This window comes from Falco rusticolus, chromosome 12 (assembly GCF_015220075.1).
Source record: "Falco rusticolus isolate bFalRus1 chromosome 12, bFalRus1.pri, whole genome shotgun sequence".
Lineage (NCBI taxonomy): Eukaryota > Metazoa > Chordata > Aves > Falconiformes > Falconidae > Falco > Falco rusticolus.
The window spans coordinates 4,461,743-4,487,050 of record NC_051198.1 but is presented as its reverse complement, the minus strand read 5'-3'; the positions used below and the strand labels follow the sequence as shown (position 1 = coordinate 4,487,050).

At 35.7% G+C, this 25,308-nt stretch overlaps 1 protein-coding gene across 12 annotated transcripts in view; it reads left to right on the top strand.

Moving 5' to 3' along the window:
* USP34 (ubiquitin specific peptidase 34) overlaps window positions 1-25,308 on the top strand; it is a 137,064-nt gene that overhangs the window by 67,385 nt on the left and 44,371 nt on the right. For 11 of the 12 annotated variants that reach the window (XM_037405174.1, XM_037405169.1, XM_037405173.1 and 8 more), the window contains 21 exons: window positions 323-477; window positions 1,367-1,480; window positions 2,429-2,528; window positions 2,659-2,818; window positions 3,279-3,405; window positions 3,502-3,649; window positions 7,728-7,828; window positions 9,310-9,519; window positions 10,206-10,331; window positions 11,131-11,253; window positions 11,367-11,450; window positions 11,749-11,835; window positions 13,563-13,763; window positions 15,097-15,179; window positions 16,395-16,435; window positions 17,433-17,557; window positions 18,618-18,770; window positions 20,057-20,161; window positions 21,262-21,317; window positions 21,418-21,538; window positions 25,008-25,191. In XM_037405174.1, coding sequence (XP_037261071.1) covers window positions 323-477; window positions 1,367-1,480; window positions 2,429-2,528; window positions 2,659-2,818; window positions 3,279-3,405; window positions 3,502-3,649; window positions 7,728-7,828; window positions 9,310-9,519; window positions 10,206-10,331; window positions 11,131-11,253; window positions 11,367-11,450; window positions 11,749-11,835; window positions 13,563-13,763; window positions 15,097-15,179; window positions 16,395-16,435; window positions 17,433-17,557; window positions 18,618-18,770; window positions 20,057-20,161; window positions 21,262-21,317; window positions 21,418-21,538; window positions 25,008-25,191 — 2,604 coding nt within the window. The remainder of the gene's footprint in view (window positions 1-322; window positions 478-1,366; window positions 1,481-2,428; window positions 2,529-2,658; window positions 2,819-3,278; window positions 3,406-3,501; window positions 3,650-7,727; window positions 7,829-9,309; window positions 9,520-10,205; window positions 10,332-11,130; window positions 11,254-11,366; window positions 11,451-11,748; window positions 11,836-13,562; window positions 13,764-15,096; window positions 15,180-16,394; window positions 16,436-17,432; window positions 17,558-18,617; window positions 18,771-20,056; window positions 20,162-21,261; window positions 21,318-21,417; window positions 21,539-25,007; window positions 25,192-25,308) is intronic. The other variant, XM_037405167.1, reaches the window with a different exon arrangement.

Genomic DNA, 25,308 nt, shown 5'->3' with positions numbered 1-25,308 from the left:
AAGCTGGACTCTATGCCCAATAACTACTTACGAACTAAGAAGCAACCTGCTGTTTGGTATGAGAGCTCAGGTCAGCCCACGCTACTCATTGGGTTAGTAACAACCGAGAGCACTAATGACCAAAACCTGTAGCTGATTGCCAGCTCTAAAAGGGGAAAAGTCTAATTCCTAATTGGTAGGTGGTGAATTTTTCTTTTGTTGTTTCTGAAAACTTCTTGTCCTGACTATTCTGAATTCTATGCATGTATTCTTGGGTTTTGTGGACTGTCACTATAGATTTGATGTTATAAAGGATTAGTTAAAAATACTTCCCTAATTTTAGGGTTGAGTTTAGAACAAGTGGACATACTGTGGCACTGCTTAGTAGAAGATTCCGAATGTTACGATGATGCACTACACTGGTTCTTAAATCAAGTACGAAGTAAAGATCAACATGCTATGGGTATGGAGACTTACAAGCATCTTTTCTTGGAAAAGGTATGTAGAGAGTTAATTGCGACCTTACAATCCTAGTAAAAGTGTTTCTTTTCCATACCAGCACTATTTAACATATTTAAAGTTGTGTCTATGAAAAAAATATCTTCAGTAGTCTTGGAGGGCCCCACTTGTCATGAAATGATTTTTCTCTGCTTGGAGGGAAGAGAGGAACGAATTGGTATGAATTCTTTTCACACTAGTATTTACTTGAGTGTTTCTTTGCAGGTAGCTTGTGTGTTGTATCTGAAGCTATATAGCACTTTAATGTGGAAAAAAAAAAAGCCACCCAGAACTACTCTTTCCTTTATGATGTATAGCTTACCTGATTAAAAAAAAGACTTTTCTTCTTTTTGGGAGGGGCATATGAATCGCATTAATACATCCACTGAAAATATGAACGTGCAGCATCAGAGCTTTTTGCAAGGCATCCCATCCATTCCAACAAATGAAATTTTCAAATCTATCCATTTTGTATAATTAATGTAGTCTAGTTCTTTTTTAAGGCTATGCAGTTTTTTGTCTGGTTTTGTAAACTTATGAGTTTTTTTGAACAGAAACATCGTGTATGCTAATAAATATTCCTGCTGTTGATAAGTTAAGCAGGTAATGTTACAGTAATTTTTGTTCCGTCTGCACTGTTACAGTCCAAATTGGTGGTAGAGAAAAGAGGTTTGTTGAAGCCAATTATGGTCGATTTTTTTGTATTGTATATAAAATTCAGAGAGTGTGATCTTTTGCAAGAATAAATTTTAGTTGATCTACTGCATTTGAATATGATTGGTAGTAACAGTAACATTGTTCTGTGCTAATGAAATAAATACTCTGTAATTGCTATCCGTTCCATTACTGAATTTTATTTTCCATACTAAAGTCCATTCGTTTTATTTAGATGCCACAACTAAAACCTGAAACTATTAGTATGACTGGCCTAAACCTTTTCCAGCATTTGTGTAATTTGGCTCGATTGGCTACTAGTGCATATGATGGTGGCTCAAACTCAGAGGTAAGCCTAGATTCTGTGCTTATGTTTTATTTCTTTCTGAGGGAAGAGGAAAATTAAATTACTCATCTGCAGCAGCATCTCTCTTGAGAACTTACTGACTTGAATATTGTTTACTGGTTTGAGATAGGAATGCCACAGCCCACAGTGGTGGGGTCTGCACAGATTGCTGTCTTGAGTAGGTCCCTGGGAACTCAGGACTCTGAAGTTCCAAATGTGAGACAGTGAAATGCAAATAAGAGGCCAATGATCCAGAGTTTCCCTCATGACTTTGAGCATGTGTGGCTCTTGTCTCTAGAGGTAGAGATAGGAAACCACAAAGAAAGTGATACCTGTTGCCTGCATATCTTTGTGCGGTTTATCATATTCTTAGCATTACTGTATTTATTGTGTTTAAAGAATGGGTTTGTAACATTTACTTTCCTAAATAAGAAGATTCAGATGACATTCTATTAGGCATATTTAATTCTGACTAGAAATCTCTTATAAAATGTGTCTCAGTGTACATGTGAAGTGCTTTAGAAGTTTTTCTTCTGTAGTTTTTTGTGCAGAGAAACTATCTCAGAAATAAAATGATATATTGGATATTTTTCTGTGAATTAAGGCAAATTTTTATTAAAATGCTATTCTTGCAATGAATACTGATTATAATTGCAGTTTTAAGGCTTCATTTAGAAGTATTCCTGTTTGTCAGAAATGAGGTCATTCTTTTGAATTTTAACCAGTTCTTCTCATGCTTCAAAGTATGAAAATGTTTCTGTGAAACTTAGAATTTTATAGTAATTCATGAGTGCAGTGATGAGAACCCAAGCAGAGGAAAAATGAAGGTATTTTTAGTAATTGCGTCACAAGGCAAATAAAATGTCTCAAGTCAGAAAAGCATCGCTCCCAGTGTAACAATGAGGCAATGTTTTTTTTTTTTCTGTGTTTGTTTTTCTTTTGTCAAAACAGTTGTGTGGCATGGACCAATTCTGGGGTATTGCTTTAAGAGCACAGTCTGGTGACGTCAGTCGAGCAGCTATCCAGTATATCAACTCTTACTATATCAACGGTATGAATTTTTATTTTTGTTCTCTGTTTAAAATGTAAAGAATATCTAGTGTTATCCCCTTTTATTCTTAGTATAAAAATGCATAATCCTGAAGTTGTGCGTATATAATTTAGTTTAACTGATATTACAGGTAAAACTGGTCTGGAAAAAGAACAAGAATTTATTAGCAAGTGTATGGAGAGTCTGATGATAGCTTCTAGTAACCTTGAGCAAGACTCTCACTCAAGTCTGACCATTATTGAAAGAGGACTCCTAATGCTGAAGACACACCTGGAGGCTTTTAGGAGAAGGTAAATAGCTTTATTGATCTATTGGGATGCGGAATGTATTTCCGTTCCTCTTATCGTAATGATGAATGACTTATGAGTTATTATTCATTCAAGTAATAGTTTCTTTGGTTTTCTTTGTGTAAAGAAAAGACAGCAGTAGATAATTCTGAAACTTTTAATATAAAAGGTCTAAACAGTTACCAGGGTTGGCCCTTGTCCTTGTATAAATATATACAGTTCATGTTTCCCCATTCCTCACCAAAGAAACTTCTTCAAAGTTAACTTTAATTTGAAAAATAGTGAGGATATCAATACCTTCCTCTTATCTTGAAAAAAAGCCACACAAAACCAAACAAAAACCCTAACCCAGAACAGTGAATAAAGGTGCAAGTTTTGTCTTTCCTGTCATTGTTTATCAAACATTTGTGTTAAATAGGTTTTGACAAAAATATTTTTTCCATCTTTTTACCTCCTCCTTAAGGTTTGCATATCATCTGAGACAGTGGCAGATTGAAGGCACTGGTATCAGCAGTCACTTGAAGGCTCTGAGTGACAAACAGTCACTGCCACTGCGAATTGTGTGTCAGCCAGCTGGGCTTCCTGACAAGGTCAGTTAAAAGCCCTTTTACAAGGCCATCCTTCACTGTTAAATTTCAGTAAGTCCACTGTGGGCTTTGAATAATAAAACAATTTTTTTATTTCAGATGACTATAGAAATGTATCCTAGTGATCAGGTGGCTGATCTACGGGCAGAAGTTACCCATTGGTATGAAAATTTGCAGAAGGAGCAGATAAATCAACAAGCACAGCTTCAGGAGTTTGGCCAAAGCAGCCGCAAGGGGGATTTCCCTGGTAAGCTATAGCGCTTGTACCTGTATTTTTTTCCCTTACAAGGGTTCATCCATTTAGAGCTTAGAAGGTTGTGGTCAGTTTCTTCCTCAGATATCCTAAATAAGCAAGCGTTATGATATATTTTCTTCTAGCTGTAGTTATAGTTAGCATCACCCTCGCTTTTAGTTAATAGCATTATTTCTTAAGCGCTAGCATTTATTTGAAATAGCAAAGAAAATGTGGGTCTGCCAGAAGTCCTCAGATGCAGCCAAGCTCCAAGTTCCAATACACTTCCCCGCACAGTATTTTTTCTTCTCATTGTTTTCATTATGTTGTTTTCTGTAATTTGGAGATTCTGTTACATAGAAACTTATTCTGTGTTTTGTGAAATGAAGGTTCCTGGCTCTTGCATTGGTTCAGAATTTGAAGTCATAATTCAAATTCATATTTATATACCCTACATACATGTATTCCAGTCAGGTGTAAGATTGTCCTCACTCCTGCAACTGATGTTTAATTTATGATCATCCTGTAGCAAAAATGGTCATTCATCCTCTTCTGACGCTCTTAATTTGGAATCACCTTCCTCCTGAGACCATCGTTGCTTGCTTACAGTGTGATGAATATGCATCCTGTTGTTGTTCACTGTCTTTACAGTGTTTTCTTGTTTCCTTTCTTTATGAGCATTAGCATGTAATGTGTATTATCGGAACAAATTCTGTCCATGAATGTGTTTTTCTGACACTACTGACCATTAGCATATGTGTAAACATAAATCTGACTTTCTTCTCATAGTTTTTAGAATATTTTTAAAAATGTTTTAATGAGACACACTGTCAGTAAACCAGAAATTTAGACATCTTGATGACCTTTGTGAAATCCTTTTCCAGCCACTTGTCAGAATCTGTTCTAGTGAAGAAACGATCTTGTTTTCCACCAAATATAGCCAGGTAGCAGAAATTTTTATTTTTGTTTTGGCTGGATCTTAGAAACACACAATTCAGAAAATTCGGAGTCGTAGTCCTACAGCAGCTGCATTTCAGTCGTGTTACGTATGTACAGTGTCTTTTGTGTCTGTGCTGATACCCATAATTTGTACTCGTTTTTGTGGAAGTTGTTTTATTTTTTCTGTGTTCATTACACTAATTATTAACATACCATAACTATGGGAAACTGGAGAACTATAGAATTTGTATCTGTCGATTCATAAACCCAGTGTCCTTTGCTAGGTTTAAAACCTGTGTTAATGACTCTAAGTGCTTTGTCTTGCAATTGATATCTGTGTTGGCTGATGGATGCATAAAATCCTGTAAGAGGCTAAATCTCTTATTAACCAGACTCCTGAAGAAGTGCCTCTGCATTTTCTCTGTGTGCTGCTGTGTGTTTGGAATAATCTCGTCACGTGATTTTTACTTTTCAACTAATTTTGAAGAAGATAGGATTGAAACTGAGACTTGCGGTTAAAACCCGCAGTTTTACTTATGTACCCTATTTTGGGGACTATTTGTATAGATTAAAAAAAAAGAAATTACTTTCTAATAACATTGTCACAGAGAGCTCTGTGAATGATGGTTCAGTGTACTGACAGTTTAAACTTAAAGACTTGGGTCACTGCATCACAGGAGACGTTTACTGTAAGGTGCATAGTGCATACTTCTGTCTCAGCGACCTCCACTATGTCCATTTTAATTTACCTGGATTAGTTAACCTACAAACAGTTCTTGATTAGAAACCTGAAATGGTGATTATTTTATCAACTTAGGTAGAAATCTGAGCAGAGTTTATCAAATTCCAGTGAAAATTAAAGGCTTGTGATGTCAGCGTACAATTTTTTCTCTTGTCTTGTCCTTATAGAGCTAAATCTCAATGTCCTTAGTTGCTTTTTAGTTTTCTCAGGTGGGCTTTCAATTTCACAAAATAGACAGAGATAACAGAATTTTTATATCAGCTTTTGGCTCCTGGAATTCTAGACTTGCACTTTTATTTTTAGTTCTTTTTATTTGTTTCATCTGTTGTTAACTGTGAGTGGCCTGCTTTAGCACTCTTGTTAGCCTGCCTTTTCACCACCGTGTAGATAGCAATTTCATTTCCAGCATCTTTGCACAGTGTTGTTTTCATTTTCCTGCTCTTGGAATCCATGAACAAAATGGTATGTCTGAAATGATAGCAGTCACATCTAACACATGTTGTCTTCAAAAGGAAATTTATTTTGAGAAGATGAAGACAGTGAAAATTAATGTTAAACAGATTGTTAGAGAAGCGAGGCAACTATTATTTTGGCAAATGAAGCTGCAGGTTCTGAGGCAGGTTAAAAGAAACTTAAGCATTTATTAGTTTTAGATACATTTCTGATGTTTTCTACCATCATACTGCTGTCAAGGAAGTAACCAATACCCACTCGCCAAAACTCTGGGAGTGTATCTGAAAGTAGTAGAGGCATGCACATTTATTGAATGTACTTTTTAATTCTCTTTCACTACAATAATCATAGTTGTTATTTTTTTTCTATTTACCAGACATTTACCACATAATTCTTTTAAGGTCCCAATATACCTTTTGTAATGTCTCTTGTTCATTTGAAATTTGCATTGCTCAGAGAAATGTGAGATTGCGTTCTCTTCTCACTCAGATTGCCCATTGTAGTCTTTCTTCTGAAATGTTACTAGTTTGCTAGTAGGATGGTAGATTTCCATATTATTTTTGTGGATGATGTGTTTTCCTGCCTTTATCTGTTGGAAATTATTTTGTCTGACTGCATTGATAAGTTTCAGAACACCCAGCTGGCGAGGATGGGAACAGTACTAGATACGTGAAGTTTGTCCCAGTTCCATATAAAACCTTCATGGTTTTATTGTTAACTGATGTCCCAGCAATTTCGTTTGGGCAGGGTTTGAGGATCATATGTGTTTGCCTGATACCTCCGTTTATCTGGCCGTTCCGTAAAAGTTACTGTGCATACATCTTACTGGACTGCTCTGGTTTGGAAATGTCAGCACTCGTGTGTGTGTCTTGGCTGGTTTCGGGAAGCATCACTTAGAGTTGTGTGCATACATCAGCAGAGACTCCGTGGCTGCAGGCTGCAGAAGATGGGCTTCCGATAATTACCTGAAGAAGGCTGACTGCGTGTACACTACACCGTACATATCTTTATGGCAGTGAAAGAGTGAAGTTTGTTAGCGTGTATACGTAGAGGTTTGGGTTTTTTTATTTTAACGCATGTCTTTGAATACCGTGTTCCTATAGCTAGGTAATGGGCTGTTTTGAAGCATTTTCAGGTTACAGAACTCTTTAGTACTTTCCCAAGATTTCTGCAAGAGGTTCAAAAATACTGGCTTCTGTGAAGAAGTCTGTTGAAATCCCAATGTTGAAGTATAGTGGCAGCGTGAAGCTGGACTGGTGTGGAGGACCAGGGCCTCATGCTGGGAAAAGGGTACTTGTAAGAACAGTGGCTGAACAGCGTAGCAGATTTCAGTCCATGATAAAGATCTTTGTGTGCCACAATTGGTGGTTAGAGCTGTACGAGTACTCTGAGGTGTAAGGTTATTGTGCATTGTAGTTCTTGGTTACTGCTTGATTGCGCCAAATCAAGTGAAATTCTTAATCCTCTGCTTGTTCAAATTTCTTGTGCAGTGTTGGGAATTCTTTGAAGGGTGTTCTCAGTTTTTCCTTTCTGAAGTGTATGACATACCCAGTTCCAACTTACATGCAAGTAAGATTAATCATTGCTGCTTAGTCTTTGCTGACTTTATCACAGGTGTGTGATACCGAGGGATTTTGTTGATGTCCATAATCATTTTCCATTATCCTTTTCTGGCGTAGCATAATTTCCTACAAAATACAGAAGGCATGTTTAATCTGAATTCTAAAAACTTTTCGCTACAAGATTGGGTGAACTGTTATTGAAAACGTTATTTCTGAATACATGCAAGTAAATTTAGTTTAACATGGTAACCAGTTTTCTTAAGGAAATTACATTAAGTTTTTGCCTCATTTTAATTGCTACTGAAGAGCATACTATTAAAAATCGTAAGTCTTAGCACTTCTGTTAGAAAATGAAACTACAAGTCTAGAAATTTATTGAAATATGTTTTCATCCTAGGTGGCCTCATGGGACCTGTGAGAATGATTTCATCAGGGCATGAACTGACAACTGATTATGATGAAAAAACACTTCATGAACTGGGTTTTAAGGATATGCAGGTATTACCAGCATACAGATAACGGTCACTGAAAAAGATTGGTTGATACGTTGCTTTTGTCTTGTGCAGCTGATGTAGATGATGGTGGTGGAAGGTATACTTTTCTTTGGGAGCATCCTATGGCTTTCTGTAACCAGTTGTTTCATGCTATCCAATATGTGCCTCCTGTAAGCTCCAACTAACGCTGTTGGCCTTGCTGGTGTCAGTCTGTCTATTTGTAGTTATGTTAGCAGATGTGAAAACTCAAGGAATAAAAGAAAAAAACTCAGTTTTTTTAACCCATCAAGGAAAACAAGGGAACAGTGAAAACAGAATCAAATACCCACTTTTTGTCTGAATTGTTGAACACATAGTCATAACATTCCATAGTAGCAGTGACTAGCTCACTCCTTTCACAGGTTAGATCTGAAGCTTTTTTTAATGCTCATCTGTAATTTTTTATCTCAGTTCCTGTTAGAGTGGTCTACTTGTAAGTTTGCTAAAATCAACAGTATGGAAAAGCCTGATTCGATTTGTAGAACTGTGAATGACATCATGACTATTTTAGGGAGTTAGGACTGTAACAAAACTTACCAGCAGATCATCACATACATTTTTTCTATCTAAAGGAAAACTAAACTCATACTGTACACTTTCAGGGATCTGCTAACATCCTTTTAGAAGGATTGTTGCTGGCTCATGTGCTTACATGTGCCTTAGCTGACTGTTAGCAATAGTAGCAGTTAATCTGTCTTGACTCTTGCGGTTACAAATTGGACATTCTATTGGACTACGTCTTTGATTGTTCATTAGTTCCTTTTGCTAAATGAATTGGATTAATGCAAAAACAAAACCAGTTTTTAAAACAAGTTTTTCTTACTAACATAGATAATTTTGCAGAATTGGACTAGGGTGCAGTCAGATGAATTCTTAATGTTTTCAGGACCTGGAGGAGCAGTAGCACTCAGTTTCAATGGCAGGGTGTGTTCAATATATGGAGGTGATAACTAGTCAGCAGGAACAGTTCATCTGAGAAAGGCTTTCCACATCGTGATTATGCCAGTAACAAATGTATGCTTTTCCAGCCACACTGCTATTTGTATTGCTATGCCCTTGCTAGCTTTATTCTGGTCCAGTTTATCTCATTTTTCCTCTGGATTAGTTTTTCTGCCATTTCATTAATACACTGAGGAATCAGGCGAGTACCAGTGTCTCCCAGGCCTGAATTGCAAAATAAAGAATGAGGGACAAGGAAACAGTACCTGTCTACTGTAACAACAGCAAACAGTGTATGCAGCTGCACCATGAATGCCTTAAGTGAAAGCAACAACCAAGCTGTAATTATGGCAGTTGCTCAAAATACTGCTCAGTAAAGATTTGACAACAAAGACACCGATGTATCTTTAAGTTCTTAATTATGATCCTGTTGAAAACATTTCAGAGTTTATCATACGCATTTTAAAAATTGTGTCTCTCCTCCTTGTTGTCTCTTTCTGTTTCTAGATGGTGTTTGTATCCCTGGGTGCACCAAGGAGAGAACGTAAAGGTGAAGGTGTTCAGCTTCCAGCATCCTGCCTACCTCCTCCTCAGAAGGACAACATTCCAATGCTTTTACTTCTGCAAGAACCTCATCTTACCACCCTTTTTGATTTGTTAGAGATGCTTGCCTCTTTCAAGCCTCCTTCTGGAGAAGTGGCTATGGAAGATCGTGAGGTAATTTAGAGTAATTTTATTAGAGCAGTTAAACTGAATTCTTATTTAATTGGATCTATTTTTCCTGTCTAGCTTACTTCCTTTGTACTCTGTCCAATTGCTAGATATGCTTATTGTCTGTATATTCATATCTCGTTTAGGGTGAAATCATTATCATGGTTTTTCTGATTTTCTTAACAACATTGTTCTGATATGTTTTAAATGTTCTAAATATTGTAGAAGCTACAAAACAGTAATTAAGAAAGAATCTTGATTAGTTGAATAGATGTCGTGACTAATAATGGGAATTGGCTTGAGGAAAGGTTTTGTAAAGGTTGTATTGCAAAAACTCAATCTTTGTGTTACATGGCATCATTAGCTTGTGGGAAACGAAATAACCACTAGTATATTCAAACCAGTTATTTATTTTTAAGTTTTATTTACGCTCACATTTCAAAATATGTGATAAGCTCTAAAGATAATATAACTTAAGCTCTAAAGATAATATAACTTAAGCTCTAAAGATAATATAACTTAGTTTCTTGTATATAACTTAGTTTCAGTGAGACTTCAACTATCATGTTCTATTTATGGATTTACATTAGATGGAAACAGCTTCTTAATTAAAAATAAATATATTTGTGGTCTTTGAAATCTTATTTTCACAATTAAGTTCACAATAAGAATGGTGTTCTATGGTTTGTCAGAGTGCAAGGTGTGAAGAACTCCATCTCCATGCAGAAAATTTATCCAGACGTGTCTGGGAACTGCTAATGCTTCTGCCAACGTGCCCTAATATGTTGCAGGCATTCCAGAATATTTCAGATGAGCAGGTGAACAAAAAATGTTTGTTTTACATGTTTATCTTTTTTACACGCGGATGTTTTAGGGTCTACTGTTTTAGTTGAATTTTCCTCAAATAGGAATGTTTAATGGTAAGTATGTTAAGTGTGCTGAGACACAAGTAAACCTAATAAACAAACCTTAGGTGATTCTTTTGAAATTAAACTAAACAGAGATGTCAGCCTAGTTCCTGAAGTTTGTTTTTATGATTCCTTTTAAGAAATGATTCAATAAATGAGTAGTCAATACTGATTGTCACAATCTTCTGGTTTGAATTGAAACAGCAGTTTCTTCATCTGCAGCTTTGCTTCAACATTATGGGAGTTGTGATAGTATAATCCTTCTGTACTGTCTTCTATAAGTTCAAAACGTGGGTACTTACCTAGCTGTTTTCTTGCCCTATAGATGAAAATTTTGCCTCTTTTAAAATTGTTGAAATTACATATTAACAGTTTTTAGATATTACAGATTTTTATGGACACATGTATCAAAATTTTCATGGAAGTTATAATTTAGAGTATAGCATTTGGCTTCCTGTACTTGTGCATACCTTAGTTTATGATAATATTGGAGGTTTACTCAAATTCCATCAGTGAATACACGTTATTCAGATTGTTAATCATGTATAGAAATATGCTTGAAATTGTCTGATTTAAAATAACATAAAATTGAAAACCAAACAGTCTGTGTTGCTTTAAAAATCCTCTCCTGCCTCTCCGTGCATTTTTTGGATAGATCAGCATTACATGTAAGTGTGTTAATTATTTTGTGTCTTTATCATCTTTTAAGGGGAATGATGGCTTTAACTGGAAGGATCTGCTGCGAATAAAAAGTGCCCATAAACTTTTGTATGCCCTGGAAATTATTGAAGCTTTGGGAAAGCCCAACAGGAGAATAAGACGTGAATCTACGGTAATTGCGCAGATATAGATGTTTTTCTCTCTGAACCAAAGTACATATTGATGAGTAATAGCATTTTAATTCTTCACCTGTTTTTACAATGAATTGGTCTTGTTTATCTTCAGGGAAGTTACAGCGATCTTTACCCAGACTCAGATGATTCGAGTGAAGATCAAATAGAAAACAGTAAAAACACATGGAGCTGCAAGGTTTGATTTTCCTACAGTATTCTGTGATACCTTACATAGTTTTTTAAAAAAACGAAATGGATAGTAAGAGGTTTTGATCTCAAATTTAGGTATAATGTTTTAAGTTTTTTCTGTTAGCAGGCCTGTAAATTTGTTATAGTTGTGTACAACTATTTCTTTTGGTTTTCATAAAATAGTCAGATGAATATTTTCTCATTATTTATTTATGTATGAAGCTTAGATTGGTATCTAACTGAACTTAGTGATATTTCTGTATTTGGGTTTTTATTTTCACATTGGTACCATAATATACTTACAGTTTGTTGCTGCTGGAGGGCTCCAACAGTTGCTAGAAATTTTCAATTCTGGAATCTTAGAGCCTAAAGAACGGGAATCATGGACTGTGGTAGGTGTTGATTCACTCCTTTTCTCCAGAATAGCATAACTCTCATTTGTAAAGACTTTCATTACTTTCCACCTTTGTTATAGTTACTTTTCTGCAGTAAATTAAATAAATGAATTCTGTAGTTGAAGCCACCAGAGTCTGTGCAATAGCATCTTTTTCTTGAATATTTTATATTCCTAGAAGAATTTATTTTCTTTTTGAAAAAGTCTTCACACTTCTGCTTTTTTTTGCATTTTAAAGCCTTTGTATTTTTCTATGTATTTTTGGTTTAATTTTTTGTCCAGTCTTAAAAAATCCTATGTCCTGGAATGTAAATTTGTAGATCATGGGAACACCTCAGAGAAAAAAAACTGGGCTTCATCTTTAGCGATGATTGCAACTGCATTGATATAACTATTGCATATCACGCTTCCTTAAAAAAGTCAAAATTTGCCAAACAAGAAGGGTGTACTTTATTTTTTGCTTTTTTGGACTTATTTTAGGGAAGGTTGCTATTAGGAAGCTTTCATTATAGTCTGTTTTAAGTCGGTAATCTGTTAATTGTCTTTCCCGCTGAAGAGGCCAAGAAATACCATTTCCCCTTGTTAGCACTGAGACAAAAGTGGTAGCATTGTGGCTGCTGTGTTATTAAAGACACTTTTCAATAATGAATGTTATTATTAATCGTTCTTATATAATGTTTTTGTCATCACAGTTCTGTTATTAGTTTGAGCTGAAGTCATACTGTAATGAAAAGTTTTTATTAGCAATTTTTCCCTTTTATTTTCAATTCTGTGGCATTTAATTAAAAAAAAAAATGAAATATCTCAAGCTCTGAGTCATATGTACATAAAAAGATATACGTGAACAAGCATGCACATGTATGTATGAAACTGGTGACAGTTCCTGAAATGCTGAATAGAAGCCAGGTATACTTTTTATTAAAAATTTGATAGTTTTTTAACTGATTTTGAGGTATTTGTTCTAAAATTGTTTCAATATTAGAAAGAAATGCCCATTCTGTCTATTCAGTACATAAACAAAAGTAAGTTTGTTTGCTTTTATTGGTCTGCCCAGAAAGTGCTCACAGCATGGTGAAAATAGTGACAGATTCTGCAACCAAGAGTCTTAGAGTCCTGACTTATGCGTGTATGGGTGCTAGACAGCTGACTTCATGTGTTGCTGTGACATGGTGCTCTAGTTTTGTTAATTTACTGTCATAATGGTCATAGCCACAGAGCTGGAAGCCATGAAAATTGATTATTAAATCAAGATTTACTAAATGTATCAGTAGTTTTCATCAAACAAGAGACGTTACAATACAAAATGTTATTTTTTAACTAGTATTTATTGTCTCTGTGTGGTTAAATATATTCAACCTGAAAGCACTTCTTTAAACCATACTTTATACCCTGTGCTGTAGTTGAATACAATGAAGGACAGGGGCTTAACTGTTGAGCTTAACTCCTGTACGATTTCCTTTGTGTTATTTCCTGCACTGAATAATAGAATGTCTTGAACGCCCCTGTTAATAGGGCTAGTTCATGAAAATATTTTTGTTATAAATAAGGATTTTTAAAACCCTTCCTCTTTACTGTCTGTTCTGGTGAGGTTTTGCCGGTTAGTTCTAGCTGTTTATCCTGTATACCTTACTTAAGCTTTTTCATTTTTAATTCTGTAGTAGGTGTAGAATAGTTTGTAAAATAAATCCCTGAAAAAATGCAATTTCATTTTCTTGTTATTCACAGTGGCAGCTAGACTGTCTCGCTTGCTTGCTGAAGCTGATATGCCAGTTTGCAGTTGACCCTTCAGATCTGGATTTAGCTTACCATGATGTCTTTGCCTGGTCTGGTATAGCAGAGAGTCACAGAAAAAGAACATGGCCAGGCAAATCAAGGAAGACTGCAAGTGACCATGCAAAGGGCCTTCATATACCTCGTTTAACAGAGGTAAGAGATAAACAATGTGTCCATTTTGTGAACTTTGGAAAAATTACTCCTTTGTTGTGTGAAGCCTTTATTTTGGTAATAAAATAATATACTGGAAAAGTTACTAATACTAATCTACATCCCACATGTTATTCTGATGTAAAAAGAATTTTAGTTGCTTTAAACCAGGCAGTTTTAAAAGGCGGAACTAAAAGTTTTTGTCTGTGATGAGCACGTGAATCGGGAATTCAGAATTCCAGTGCTTTATCCCTCTTTCTTAGGTTTTGTTTTCTAAATTAATGACTCCCTTTTTTTTTGTGATAACCTGTTATATGGGCTGTCCCCATCCTCACTAAATCCATTTTATATTCCTTTAGTAAACACTAAAATGACTTACTGTACTAAGGACGTCTGAGTGAGTGTACGGTAAACGTAAACTTTATGTTTATGTAAACTAAACCTGTAAACCTTCCTACTAAGCAAATACAGTATTTTGGCATCAGAGATGCATTCACTGTAAATTGATTGCTCTTGGGCTCAGGACCAGCTGTGGTTGCCACAAAGTGTAGATCTGAACTGTGAGGTGAAGCTGAACTTTCTATTTGTCATTGCTACACATGGAAAAACCTTAACTATTCAATAAGTATTAGGTATTTTTGACAAAAAATGGTCCCTAAATTGCCAAAGCTACTATGATACAGGGAAATTATCAAATGCATTACATTTTTAACATTGGCTGTGTGTAAATGCTGCAACCAGTTTCTATAACGGGTTTTAAATTTTTAATTGTCAATTGATCAGTATTTCTGATTGCAGTGGATTTGCTGTCTAAATATTTTAAAAGACTTTCTTCAAACTTTAATTCTAAAATTCTGTGTAGCTTGTCAGGTTTGCTAAAGATGAATAATTTAAGTGAGTGTATAGTCAATAAAATGTGTTAATCAGGGAGATGTGCAAGATTTACATATTCAAGCTTATCCTCAACCCTGTCTCCTCAAGGCTAAGATTTTTAAAAGGAAGTGAATAGTCTATGCTTTTAACAAAGAATACTGTGTTTTTACTAAAAGGATTGAATAAAGAGTTGATTTTTCTATTCAGTGAAATTGTCTTAGAGAAATAGAATGAATTTTTAGCATCTAGACTTGGTCAGTGAAACACAGGATTTTCAATCTGCTTTAATAAAAAACAATACAAGTTTTAACGATGGAGGTGCTGTGATTTGTGTTTTCTTCCTCCCTCTACACAGGTGGGTTTGTTTTAGATTCACACAGTGTGTATAATTTAAAAGCAGATCAAAAAGCTTGTTGTTATATTAACTGTTGTTTTTTTTTTCTTTTGACTTCAATTTTTAAAGGTGTTTCTTGTACTTGTCCAGGGAACCAGTTTGATTCAGCGACTTATGTCAGTTGCTTATACATATGACAACTTGGCACCTAGGTACAATATCTTTTTATTTTTGTAATAAAGCTAATCAAGTGTACACGTTTGCATCGCTTCTCTAAATAGCTAGCTCTTTGAGTTGTAGTCCCTGTTAACACTCATGTCAGAAATTTAGGTCTGTAGGCATTGGACTTGCTTTTCTTAGTCACCTCTTCTGGCAGTTATCCTGTCCTTATAGCAGGAGTGAGAGGGAGGAGAGTGGCCAGACCTTTCAATGGTCAGGGTATACGGCATAGAGCAACAAACAATGTAGGGTATGCTGTCATAAATTCTCATGCCAAAACTACTTTGTTCTTTCTGTAGCCATTAGCAGTCTCAATTTCAAGGCAACATGAAGGATAAATTGAGTTTTAAATTGTTTAGCCATTTGCCAGTTTTGACTTATTTTTTCCCCATCCTAATGTTAGCTTATTACTGCTGAAATTACCCTTGCTGTTTTAGCGAGTGTACCTCTACTGAAGGCAAAATTTTACCTTCAGAAATGGGCTCTTAAGAGATTTTCATCCTTTTTGCCTTTTGTCCTGCGAAAAGCAATTCTGTTTGAGACTGCATCGTGACAGTTGGACTAATGGTGGGGAGGTCAAGGGTTTTTGTTACATTTGGTGTTGTAGAATCACTGGATTCCAAGTAATGGATGGTGTGTTTTACCATATTTTAAAAAGTTTGGTAAGGACGTTCAGAGCATTTCCAGTGAAGTCTGCAAATGTGCCTGACTTTAACCTCTAGTGGAGTTGCAGGCATATTTTTAAAAATATAGTAGGTTTTTGGTCTCATAACCTTTTATTCCAATTTATAAAAATCTAAGTAAATAAATACAAACATTAAAAATTTGTTTATAAATTTTGCAAATGTTTGTTTGAAGTGCGGTTCTTTATGAAGAACACTAGCTTTCTTCTGTATGGGCCAGTTCTTAGTTCTGTTTTACATCCTCTTTTTTATATGAAATAAAGAGGTTGTGGGTGTTTTTTTCTTGACTTTTTGTCTTGTAGTCAGTACAGCTTTAAGGTGGTGACTTGAAGATTTCCATAGTTTTATTATTGTTGCTAATTTTGAATCCTGCAAGAACTGAATCCTTTTAAGATTAAAATTTTAGCTTTCTTAGTGGGTATTTAAGAGTAACTGTGTTGTTATTTGTGTGTACTTGTATTTCTAAGTGATAATCTGTTATGTTCTGTGATAAAGTGCAAACGACTTTATCTTCTTCCTGTTCAGGGTGTTGAAAGCTCAATCTGATCACAGATCAAGACATGAAGGTTAGTGCTGCAAAATAGCTTTATGTCGTGAACTAATAGTAGTGAAAACATACTGAATGTAACAACTTACATGTTTGATTTATTCCACCATTAGAACGCTGTAAAATTGTGTTCCTTGGTAGTGTGAGGGCTGTTATAACCTAGGTTGGAATACACAGAGAGGTCCCAGATGACTTGCCTGGCTCTCCTTCTCTGGAAATGGTTTTATATGAAATGAAATGTTGTACTGTAGCAGCCTTCATCTCCAGAAGAGCTGGTTTCGATTGGAAAATCAGCTGTAATTCTTATCTTCCAAAGAGCAGCATCTATTAACACCATAATAGAGTCAGCAACAAGGACCTTTATTCTGGTTTACAGAAATCATGCTGGGTCCAGCATTCCTTGGAGCTCCCTCGTCTATCCCTCCTGTGGAGGCTTCTTACAAAAAGTCTAAATGACCTGTGTCAGATTAAGGCTGTATCAAAGTAATTGTCAAAAGTACAGCATAGGCATGCATAAATATAGGTATGTCCTCCTGGGCTTATACATTGTCTTCAGATTTGCCACTTTGTTTTGCCTTTTGGATATTAATGTCTATGAACTTGAATTCTCAGTTAACTCTACGTATCACCTACTGAAGTCTTACTTTTAGCTGTTAAGAAGAAAGGAGCAGATATACTAGTTAGTCAAGGGAAATGTTCATGTTAAGACATGATGCGACCCATTAGCAAAGTACCAGCTCGCTGCTTAAGAAGTAGAGATGCAGGAAAGGATTGTGCCCCAGATTGGTAGTACTTAGAGTAGTCTAATTTAAGTGTCATCACTAGTGCAACAGTCGGTATTTAGTAAGGGTATTGGTAAAATTCTGAGTTTAGGTTATATCTTATGTGCCGGTAAGGATTTAGTCTTGTATGTTAGTATAACTGACATAAATGTATATGTGCTAGAACTGCGTGACTCTTCAACCTAAAAAGCCTATTCTGTTAGTTACAGTGTGATTTATTTAATCGTTTTTCAGTCACTCATTATTCAATGTGGCTCTTGGTGAGTTGGGCTCACTGCTGTTCCTTGGTGAAATCCAGTCTGGCGGACAGTGATCATTTGCAAGACTGGCTAAAGAAACTTACCCTTCTTATTCCAGAGGTATGTTAAAGGAGAGGTTATTGCGTTACTAATTAGTGCATGATATGGAACAAGATTAACTTTGGTTTCAAGCTGCCATTAAATTCAAAACATGTTATTTCTGCTAAAAGTAGGCAGGATCTGACTCAATTACTTGCAATCCTGTTTAAGAAGTAATCAGTTGTAATTAAAATACCTTGTAAGAAGGCACATTTGTGGTTGATTGCAGGCCAGTTTATAAACTCTTGTCTTTGTTGTTGGCTTTTGTTTGAAGGTAGTTATTCATTGTAGTCTGTTGAAGTTTCTGGGTGATGCTGTCTAACATGGATTAGTCTAAATGTACTTCTCCCATTATGTTTTTCGTAATTTTTCAAAATGAGGTGAATGGGAGTTGATATAAAAGTTTTATTACTGAACCTTTGCTTAGCTTTAAGTAATTTTTCCTGATGTAAGAAAAACTTGAAAATTGCATAAATACATCCATAGCAGAAAAGTTCTGTATTTACTAGTTATTGCTTAAAGGTGCGATACGGACATGATGTGGTAATTATTTTCTGCTGCTTTATTACTCAAGCACACAAAAAGTTTATGGGCTGACTCCATCTAAAAAACTTGGAAAAGAAAGAGCGCAAACTTCCAAGGCTGGTTTAGAGATAGTCTGTGGATGTTTTTCTTAAGAAAAGAATAAAAGAAAGAAGAAAATAATTCTTCTAGTGAAATTCAAGAAATTAACCGTATACTTAGGAAACAGTCAGTGTAAGTTCCAGCATAACACAGATTTCCCTAATTTGCCCAGATGTGATATTTTCTCTTTTAGTAACTGGCTAGTTCAGTAATTTTTACTAAAGGGGCGCAGAAAAAACAGCTTTTTTGTTAGCATGGTCTCTTTTGCATTTTTCTGTAAGTAATTTAAATGTGTGTTATTTCTAATACGTGTTTTTTGAAAAACATTTTCTACCTTGATAACATGGTAGATATTATGAGAGGAATTTACTATGTATGTATGAAAGAAAAGTCAACAAATGAAAAAAGTCTTCTAGATATTGTATGTAATAATTTAATTCCTTTATTTTTCATGAAGACTGCTGTTCGCCATGAGTCTTGCAATGGTTTATACAAATTATCTCTTTCTGGTCTGGATGGGGGAGACTCAATTAATCGATCCTTTCTGCTGCTGGCTGCATCAACATTATTAAAATTTCTCCCTGATGCTCAAGCTCTGAAACCGATCCGGGTAAGAATTTAAGAAATTACAAGACTTTATCAAAGTTCTATTTAAACTTACTTTTCTTAATTTAAAAGGTAAAATGATAGCATGTTATCTTTATGTCTGACGTACCGTTTCTGTTACACTGAGATACTAAGATTTCTGCCTTACATGCTTCCAGAAACTTCACAAAAATAGTTAAAGCTGTGACACTACAGTAATTTAGAGCTTGCCTGTGCTTGGAGAAATGCAGAATAGCATTTAGGAAGTCCTCTTGTTCTGGAGTTTTAGTGTCCACATAACACAGTTAGGGAATAATGGTTGTGTTTTCAATATATGCCTTGATTTCCTTTTAAAATGTAGTTAAGTTCATAAATAAATCAGTACATTGTTTTATGTGTGCAGGGGTACCCTTTGTTGGGGCTGAATGTCATTGTGCCCCAGTCAATTGCTGCTGGTTTTCTATTGGAGTGTTATTGTCCTCGCAGCTCTACTAAACAGAAGAGATTCTGTGGATGCTGTCAAAGCTGTGTTGGGAGAGGTTCTCACTGTTAATATGTGCAGGTTAATAGAGCTGGTTTGAACTAACGTGGATGATTTTGCCTAAAGCAAATTGGGAATGGTAGACGTAGCAATGCATAGCGGGGGAGGCTGTGCTGAGTTCAGCTGATGTGGCTAGATCCGAAGGAGAGCACTTGTACGGACTTGTATGGCAGCAAAGTGTGAACCCAGATTTTGAGTCTGTCAGGCAATTATTCTTTTGACCCTGCGTGGCATTTGAATTCAGGTGAGAGTGGTTCATTCAGTTTAAGTCTGCTTTCGTTTCAAACTGCTGATATTTTTTAAAGTTAAAACAATCTACAGAAGATTTTGCATTTACTCATTTTCAGAAGAGTTTAAAGTTAGTTGTATTAACCAAAGTTAATATATATATACACATACATATATATATATATATACACACGCAACCAAAGTTGTGTTCAGCCAAAGTTTCTCAAGTTTTGTCTAGTCTAATACTGAACATTTTGCAAATTGCAGTGGGTAGGATGGAGTCAATACTATTGTAATTTCTTTTTTAAGGGTCTTGGCAGATCACCTTGACAATCTTTCAAGAACATTAATAAATAGTGCAGAAGGAAAATAGAACATGCACTGTTACTGTTGTAAAATAGACTGTTCTTGTCTTGGATTATCTTAAATAGGGACTTGAAGAAAGTAATAGTCTTGTAACAGTTACTGTGTTTACTACGTTTTTGTAATACACTGTTGTTTTGTCTGATGTACTTCAGAACAAAAGCAATTTCTTTTCACAGATAGAGGATTACGAAGAAGAAACAGTGCTGCGACCAGGTTGTAAGGAATATTTTTGGCTGCTGTGCAAACTGATTGATAACATACATGTCAAAGATGCAAGTCAGGTAGGTTTTGCTTTGCATTCATATGCATATTTCCTTTTTTGAATTTGGGTGTTCAGGCCATTTTTACTTTAGTATGAGACATTTTTACTTAAGAGATGGTGCACTGATGTGAACAGCTCTTGGATCTTTCCTAGGTCCTAGCTTTCCCTACTCTCATGTGTATTCAGTAGCTCTTGGCTAAAGGAAGCTTCAGATACTGAACCTGTAGAGTCAAGAAGGGGAGTGGGTATCATACACAGAGTGTGAACGTAGGTGATGGTAACAGACATTGGGAATACTGTAACTGTCTCGTGAGATTCACCTTTGATAATTTCAATGCAGTCTAAGGAGGAGGTAATCAAGTATTTGACTAAAGCTGAAAGAGGAAAATATGTCCGTTAACAGGCACCTAGTGCAGGTTAGGAAACTTATTCACGACTTCCTCACAAAGGTACCTTTTGTACAAACTGCTTGTGCTGGCTGGTGGCCCTACATGCATAATCTGTCTAGTTCATTCTCAGTGTTGTGGCAGGAGTGTGGGAGGGAAAGGAAGGTAAAGCCTGAATCCTGGTTTCTCCAGAATGGAAGAGTCTTGTCCTCTCCTGACTCTGGATGTTCCCAGGAGAGGCAAAAATGTTGCTTACCCCTCCTGTTCCTCTGCTCAGTTTCCTTCCATTTCTGTTTTATAATTGAATCTCTTAGCTAGGCTACAGTTCTGCCTACGTCTTCTGCATGTTGCTCAACCAAGAGATGCTAATGGGACTTGTCAATCTTCTGACGACAAAGTGTGCATTCTTGTGAGAAGTAACAAACATTTCTCTTTAAAATAGTACTATTCTGCTTTTTTCAGTATGGAAGAGTGTATTTGTGGGATCTAGAAGTGAAAGAATAAATTACTTCATTTTAATGGTGCAGCAAAGTTTCATCCCATTTATAAAAACGTATTAAAACATTGTTGCAAACATATATGAAAGATGAGTTTTAATTGTCTGTTTTTCTATGTGCTATAACAAAATTCCGCCAAAAGCATAACCATAGTTTCAGACCAGGCTTATAAGTGGTAATTCATGAAGTACATAATTATTTTCTATTTATATTCCATTTTCTTTGATTTTAATCAGACGACACTGCTTGATTTAGATGCACTAGCAAGACATCTTGCTGACTGCATTCGGAGGTAAGGTTTGCTGGCAGTAATTTTACTTGTAAGTTGCATTGTATTTGTTGCTAGTGGGACAGAATTTTAATACTTCTTTTGTATATATGTGTATATATAGCAGAGAAATCCTTGACCATCAGGATGGTAATATAGAAGATGATGGACTCACAGGACTACTTCGTCTTGCAACAAGCGTTATTAAGCACAAACCACCCTTTAAATTTTCTCGCGAAGGCCAGGTAAGAAAAGGACACAGGATCACGAAGAGATCAAAATAGTGTCATCTCTTGTCACTACAATTTCTTCATTTCACCTTTTTTACCCCATTTTGATTGCAGGGCTCAATATATCATATTTCTAGCCTTAGGCCTTACTTCCTAGAAATTTTATTTATTTTCATTTATTTTGTTCTCCATTTCATTTATTATTGTTATTTAAAAATTTTTAATATTGATCAGCATTAATTGGTTTAAGTCATTAACAACAGCTGCTTTTTGATCATATCGTGGGACAGTTGTGTTTTCAAAGTAGCTTTTAAGCTCCAGATCTGCGCGGGGGATGATACCTTTTACAAGAATATTATGTTCCACCTATGCTTGTAAGATGGGAGAGTGGCTAGGCAGAGGAAGTTGCTAAAAAATTTCTACTTTGTGTTTCGGGGCCACATTGTCTAAAAATATACAAAACTTCATTGTGTAAAAGCTGATTTCAGCTGATGTTTTTTTTTCTGTAGACTTTACTAAGCTTATGATTGGATCTTTAGTGAGGTTTCACCAGGAAAATAGTCCCCCTGTATCCAATGATGTTGTATATATCCTGTCTGTTTAGTGTCTCTGTTATCATAAAGTGGCCCTGAAGATAATTACACTGTCCACAAGTTTTAATAGAGTTCACATTGTGCACTACCCAACATAAAGTTACATTGCTGACAGCATTTTGAAAGACTACTGCTATGTAATTCTCCTGAAATAAGTGTTTTTTAAGTATGGAGAGCTTGCAGGTGAAATTAGAGCAAGAATTCAGTTTGCAGAGTACAGTATGGGGTATACAAAGGTGTGCAAATAACAGATTTGTGTAGCTTAGATATGAGAAGTGTAAGAAGAAAATGAAAGGGAAGCTTAAATAGAGAGGAGTGATACTATACAGAATCCTAAAGTACATTGCATGTATCACAGGGATGCCAGAAATTTGATTTGAAAAGTGGATGAATGTGAACAGAGCAGTATCCACAACAAACTTCTCAAAAATAATTCGGCTTTGCTAAGAGACAGGGACTTGGTACATTTTCTGAGACTAAGTCATGATCTAGTATTAATTTTTTTAATTCTATGTACAATTAAGAATGCTTATTAACTGCATATTATGAAGTGCAGTAGTGAAGAGTTTTGTGTTGTGTTCAATGCAATAGAACAGGATTGTGAAACCACGTGCTTCCCTCTGAGCAAAGGCTGATGAAAAAATATCCAGGAAAATACACTGGCAAATACTGAAGATAGTTTAGACTTTCCCAGAGGATTCTGAAGCTCTGCTGTGCCTTTTTTTCCCTACAGATTCCTTCTCTTACTACGTAAACAAAACTGTTGTTCAGCAAATATTGTCAAACTTTTAAAGCTCACATCTTTTGACAGCAATGACTATTTGGTGTACCTTCTCTGATGTCTTTTATAGATAATCACTGCCTACCTTATTCTACACTAGGTAGACAAAAATACATTTTTTTAACTTATACTGGCTAGCACATCTTCATTAGAGAGGTGTATCTTAAGGCCATTTTGATTGTAGAGATACATACTTTTAACAAGTTTGAGGGTTTGCGTTTAGCCTCTGAGTAAAATCATCTATAGCATTCTTTTCTTCCCTGGTCCAATGTGTCAGAATTCAGTCAGCAGAAATACAAGGTTGAGAATGTTAATCAGGAAAAGATAAATTCAGATCTCTCTGAAGTTACTGCTTTTCTAGTCTGGGACACCTTAAGGTGGCTTGTGTGTTAAAACACCTGTTGGAAAAAAGCCTGCTGCACAGTGCTAGGCTGCAGCTGAAAGCACAGTCTAAAACTCCATTTAGTAGATGCACCTGGTCTGCTGATGAGCTGCCATCATCTATGCCTGCCAATTAGCTTAGGAATGAAAAGGAATTGGACTGCTACCCTGCAAGCACTCCTGATACAGGCTAACCACCAAGAAACTAGGTATCTACCTATTTTTAATTTTATGCATTTTCTTTCTTCAAAGTGTGGAGAAATCTGGAAGAACTTTAACTATACTAGCCAGGAGAAGACCCCTCTGTATTATTTGGCTATAAACATAAGACCCAGGTTGTAAGATTTTTATATTAGGACTACAGGAATCTCCTCGTACACTGCAATAATGCTTTTTATGGCAATTTTGCTCTGTACTCTGCAGAAGGCCATTTTCTGAAATATTCAGAATTTAGTTAGATTTTTACAGCAGAGCCTGCTTTGAAATGTTAAAAGGCTTCTTAACTGAACATACCTGAATGGGGAGGTTCAGGAAGGTAATTTTTTTAATTATAGTGTAGAAAATGTAGAATGAAGTATGGTAGCTGGATTGGTAGCCTGTGCTCTACAAATGGGGTAAGAATTCTGGCCCTAAAAAAAAATTTGAGAAGGTATCACTGGGGGAAAAAAAGCAATCAAAATCCTGAAGAGGTAGAGGGTTTAGTGTCTGATTATGTAGACAACTGAAATGATACACTACCGATACGACTTAATGATTAAATACAGTTTGTTAAGATTGCAGGCACTTTACAGAAGCGATGATGTGTAGGCTATCATCAACCTTAGACATTAAGTGTGCACATGAATTGCTGGTTGTGTAAGGAAATTTGTTGAAATACTGCTTTATGAATTCTGTTCAATTTCTTCTGTCATGGTCTCTCATTATACCACTTAAATGACTAACGAGTAATGTTCACTTCATAGCTGAAAGGTGGAGGAAAGCCTTTTCACCATTCAGCACTTTGAAGATGTAGTTGTGGAAGAGTGTGACCACGTGTTCTTACAGACCTATACAGACCTTTTTTTTGTTATCCTTTTAATATTTTACTTCTGGTTTAAGTTTATTAAATCAAATTGGCTACATAGAAAGAAGGTACTGAAATTTAGAAAGATCCGTCCATTTTTTTTTTAGTGTATAAATCTGGGATAGTAAAAATAAATATGTATTACATACTGTCATTTACCATCCAAAGGCAACCTGACTTAGTACAGCTCTGCTTTGTGCCTCTTACAGTTCCGCAAATATTCCAAACATGAAACAATACAGAAACACATCTACAGTATGCATAGTACATAACATAATGCATGTTTTAAGATTGTGATTCATAAAACGAGTAGAGTGATTAAGGTTATGTGCTGTCTTTCGTCTTTCACTAGGAGAAACTAGTCTTAAAGTTACTAAAAATACATGTGTTTGTCAAACTATCAATCATGAATTGAGCATAATTTGTTGTTATTTTTTCAGTGGACATGTTTCTCTTTAGGCTATAATATGGTTACAGTGCACATTATGTAGTATAAAGTAAGTTGTTGAAATTTGTAATTCAGAACTTGTATGCAAATCAGCAAGTTTTGTAAATGACAGAGGTCTAGAAAGTCTATAGAAGTTTCTAGAAGATTGTCAATACATGACTGTTTTCTTTTAAGAATGTGTTCAAAGTGCTAAATATGCCGATTGAACTGTTTTACAGGAGTTTCTGAGAGACATCTTCAATCTTCTGTTCTTGCTGCCAAGTTTGAAAGATAGACAGCAGCCAAAATGCAAGTCACATTCTTCAAGGGCTGCTGCTTATGACTTGTTGGTGGAAATGGTAAAGGGGTCCGTGGAGAACTACAGGCTGCTCCACAACTGGGTCATGGCACAGCATATGCAGTGTAAGAACCTTTATTGGTGTATATAGCTTTTGAGTAGTTTGTGGAAAACTGGTAGATTTTAGTTTTCTGTTCATTTTGCTTTTGTTTTGAATTCTTGGATTTATAAAAGTTCAGTAG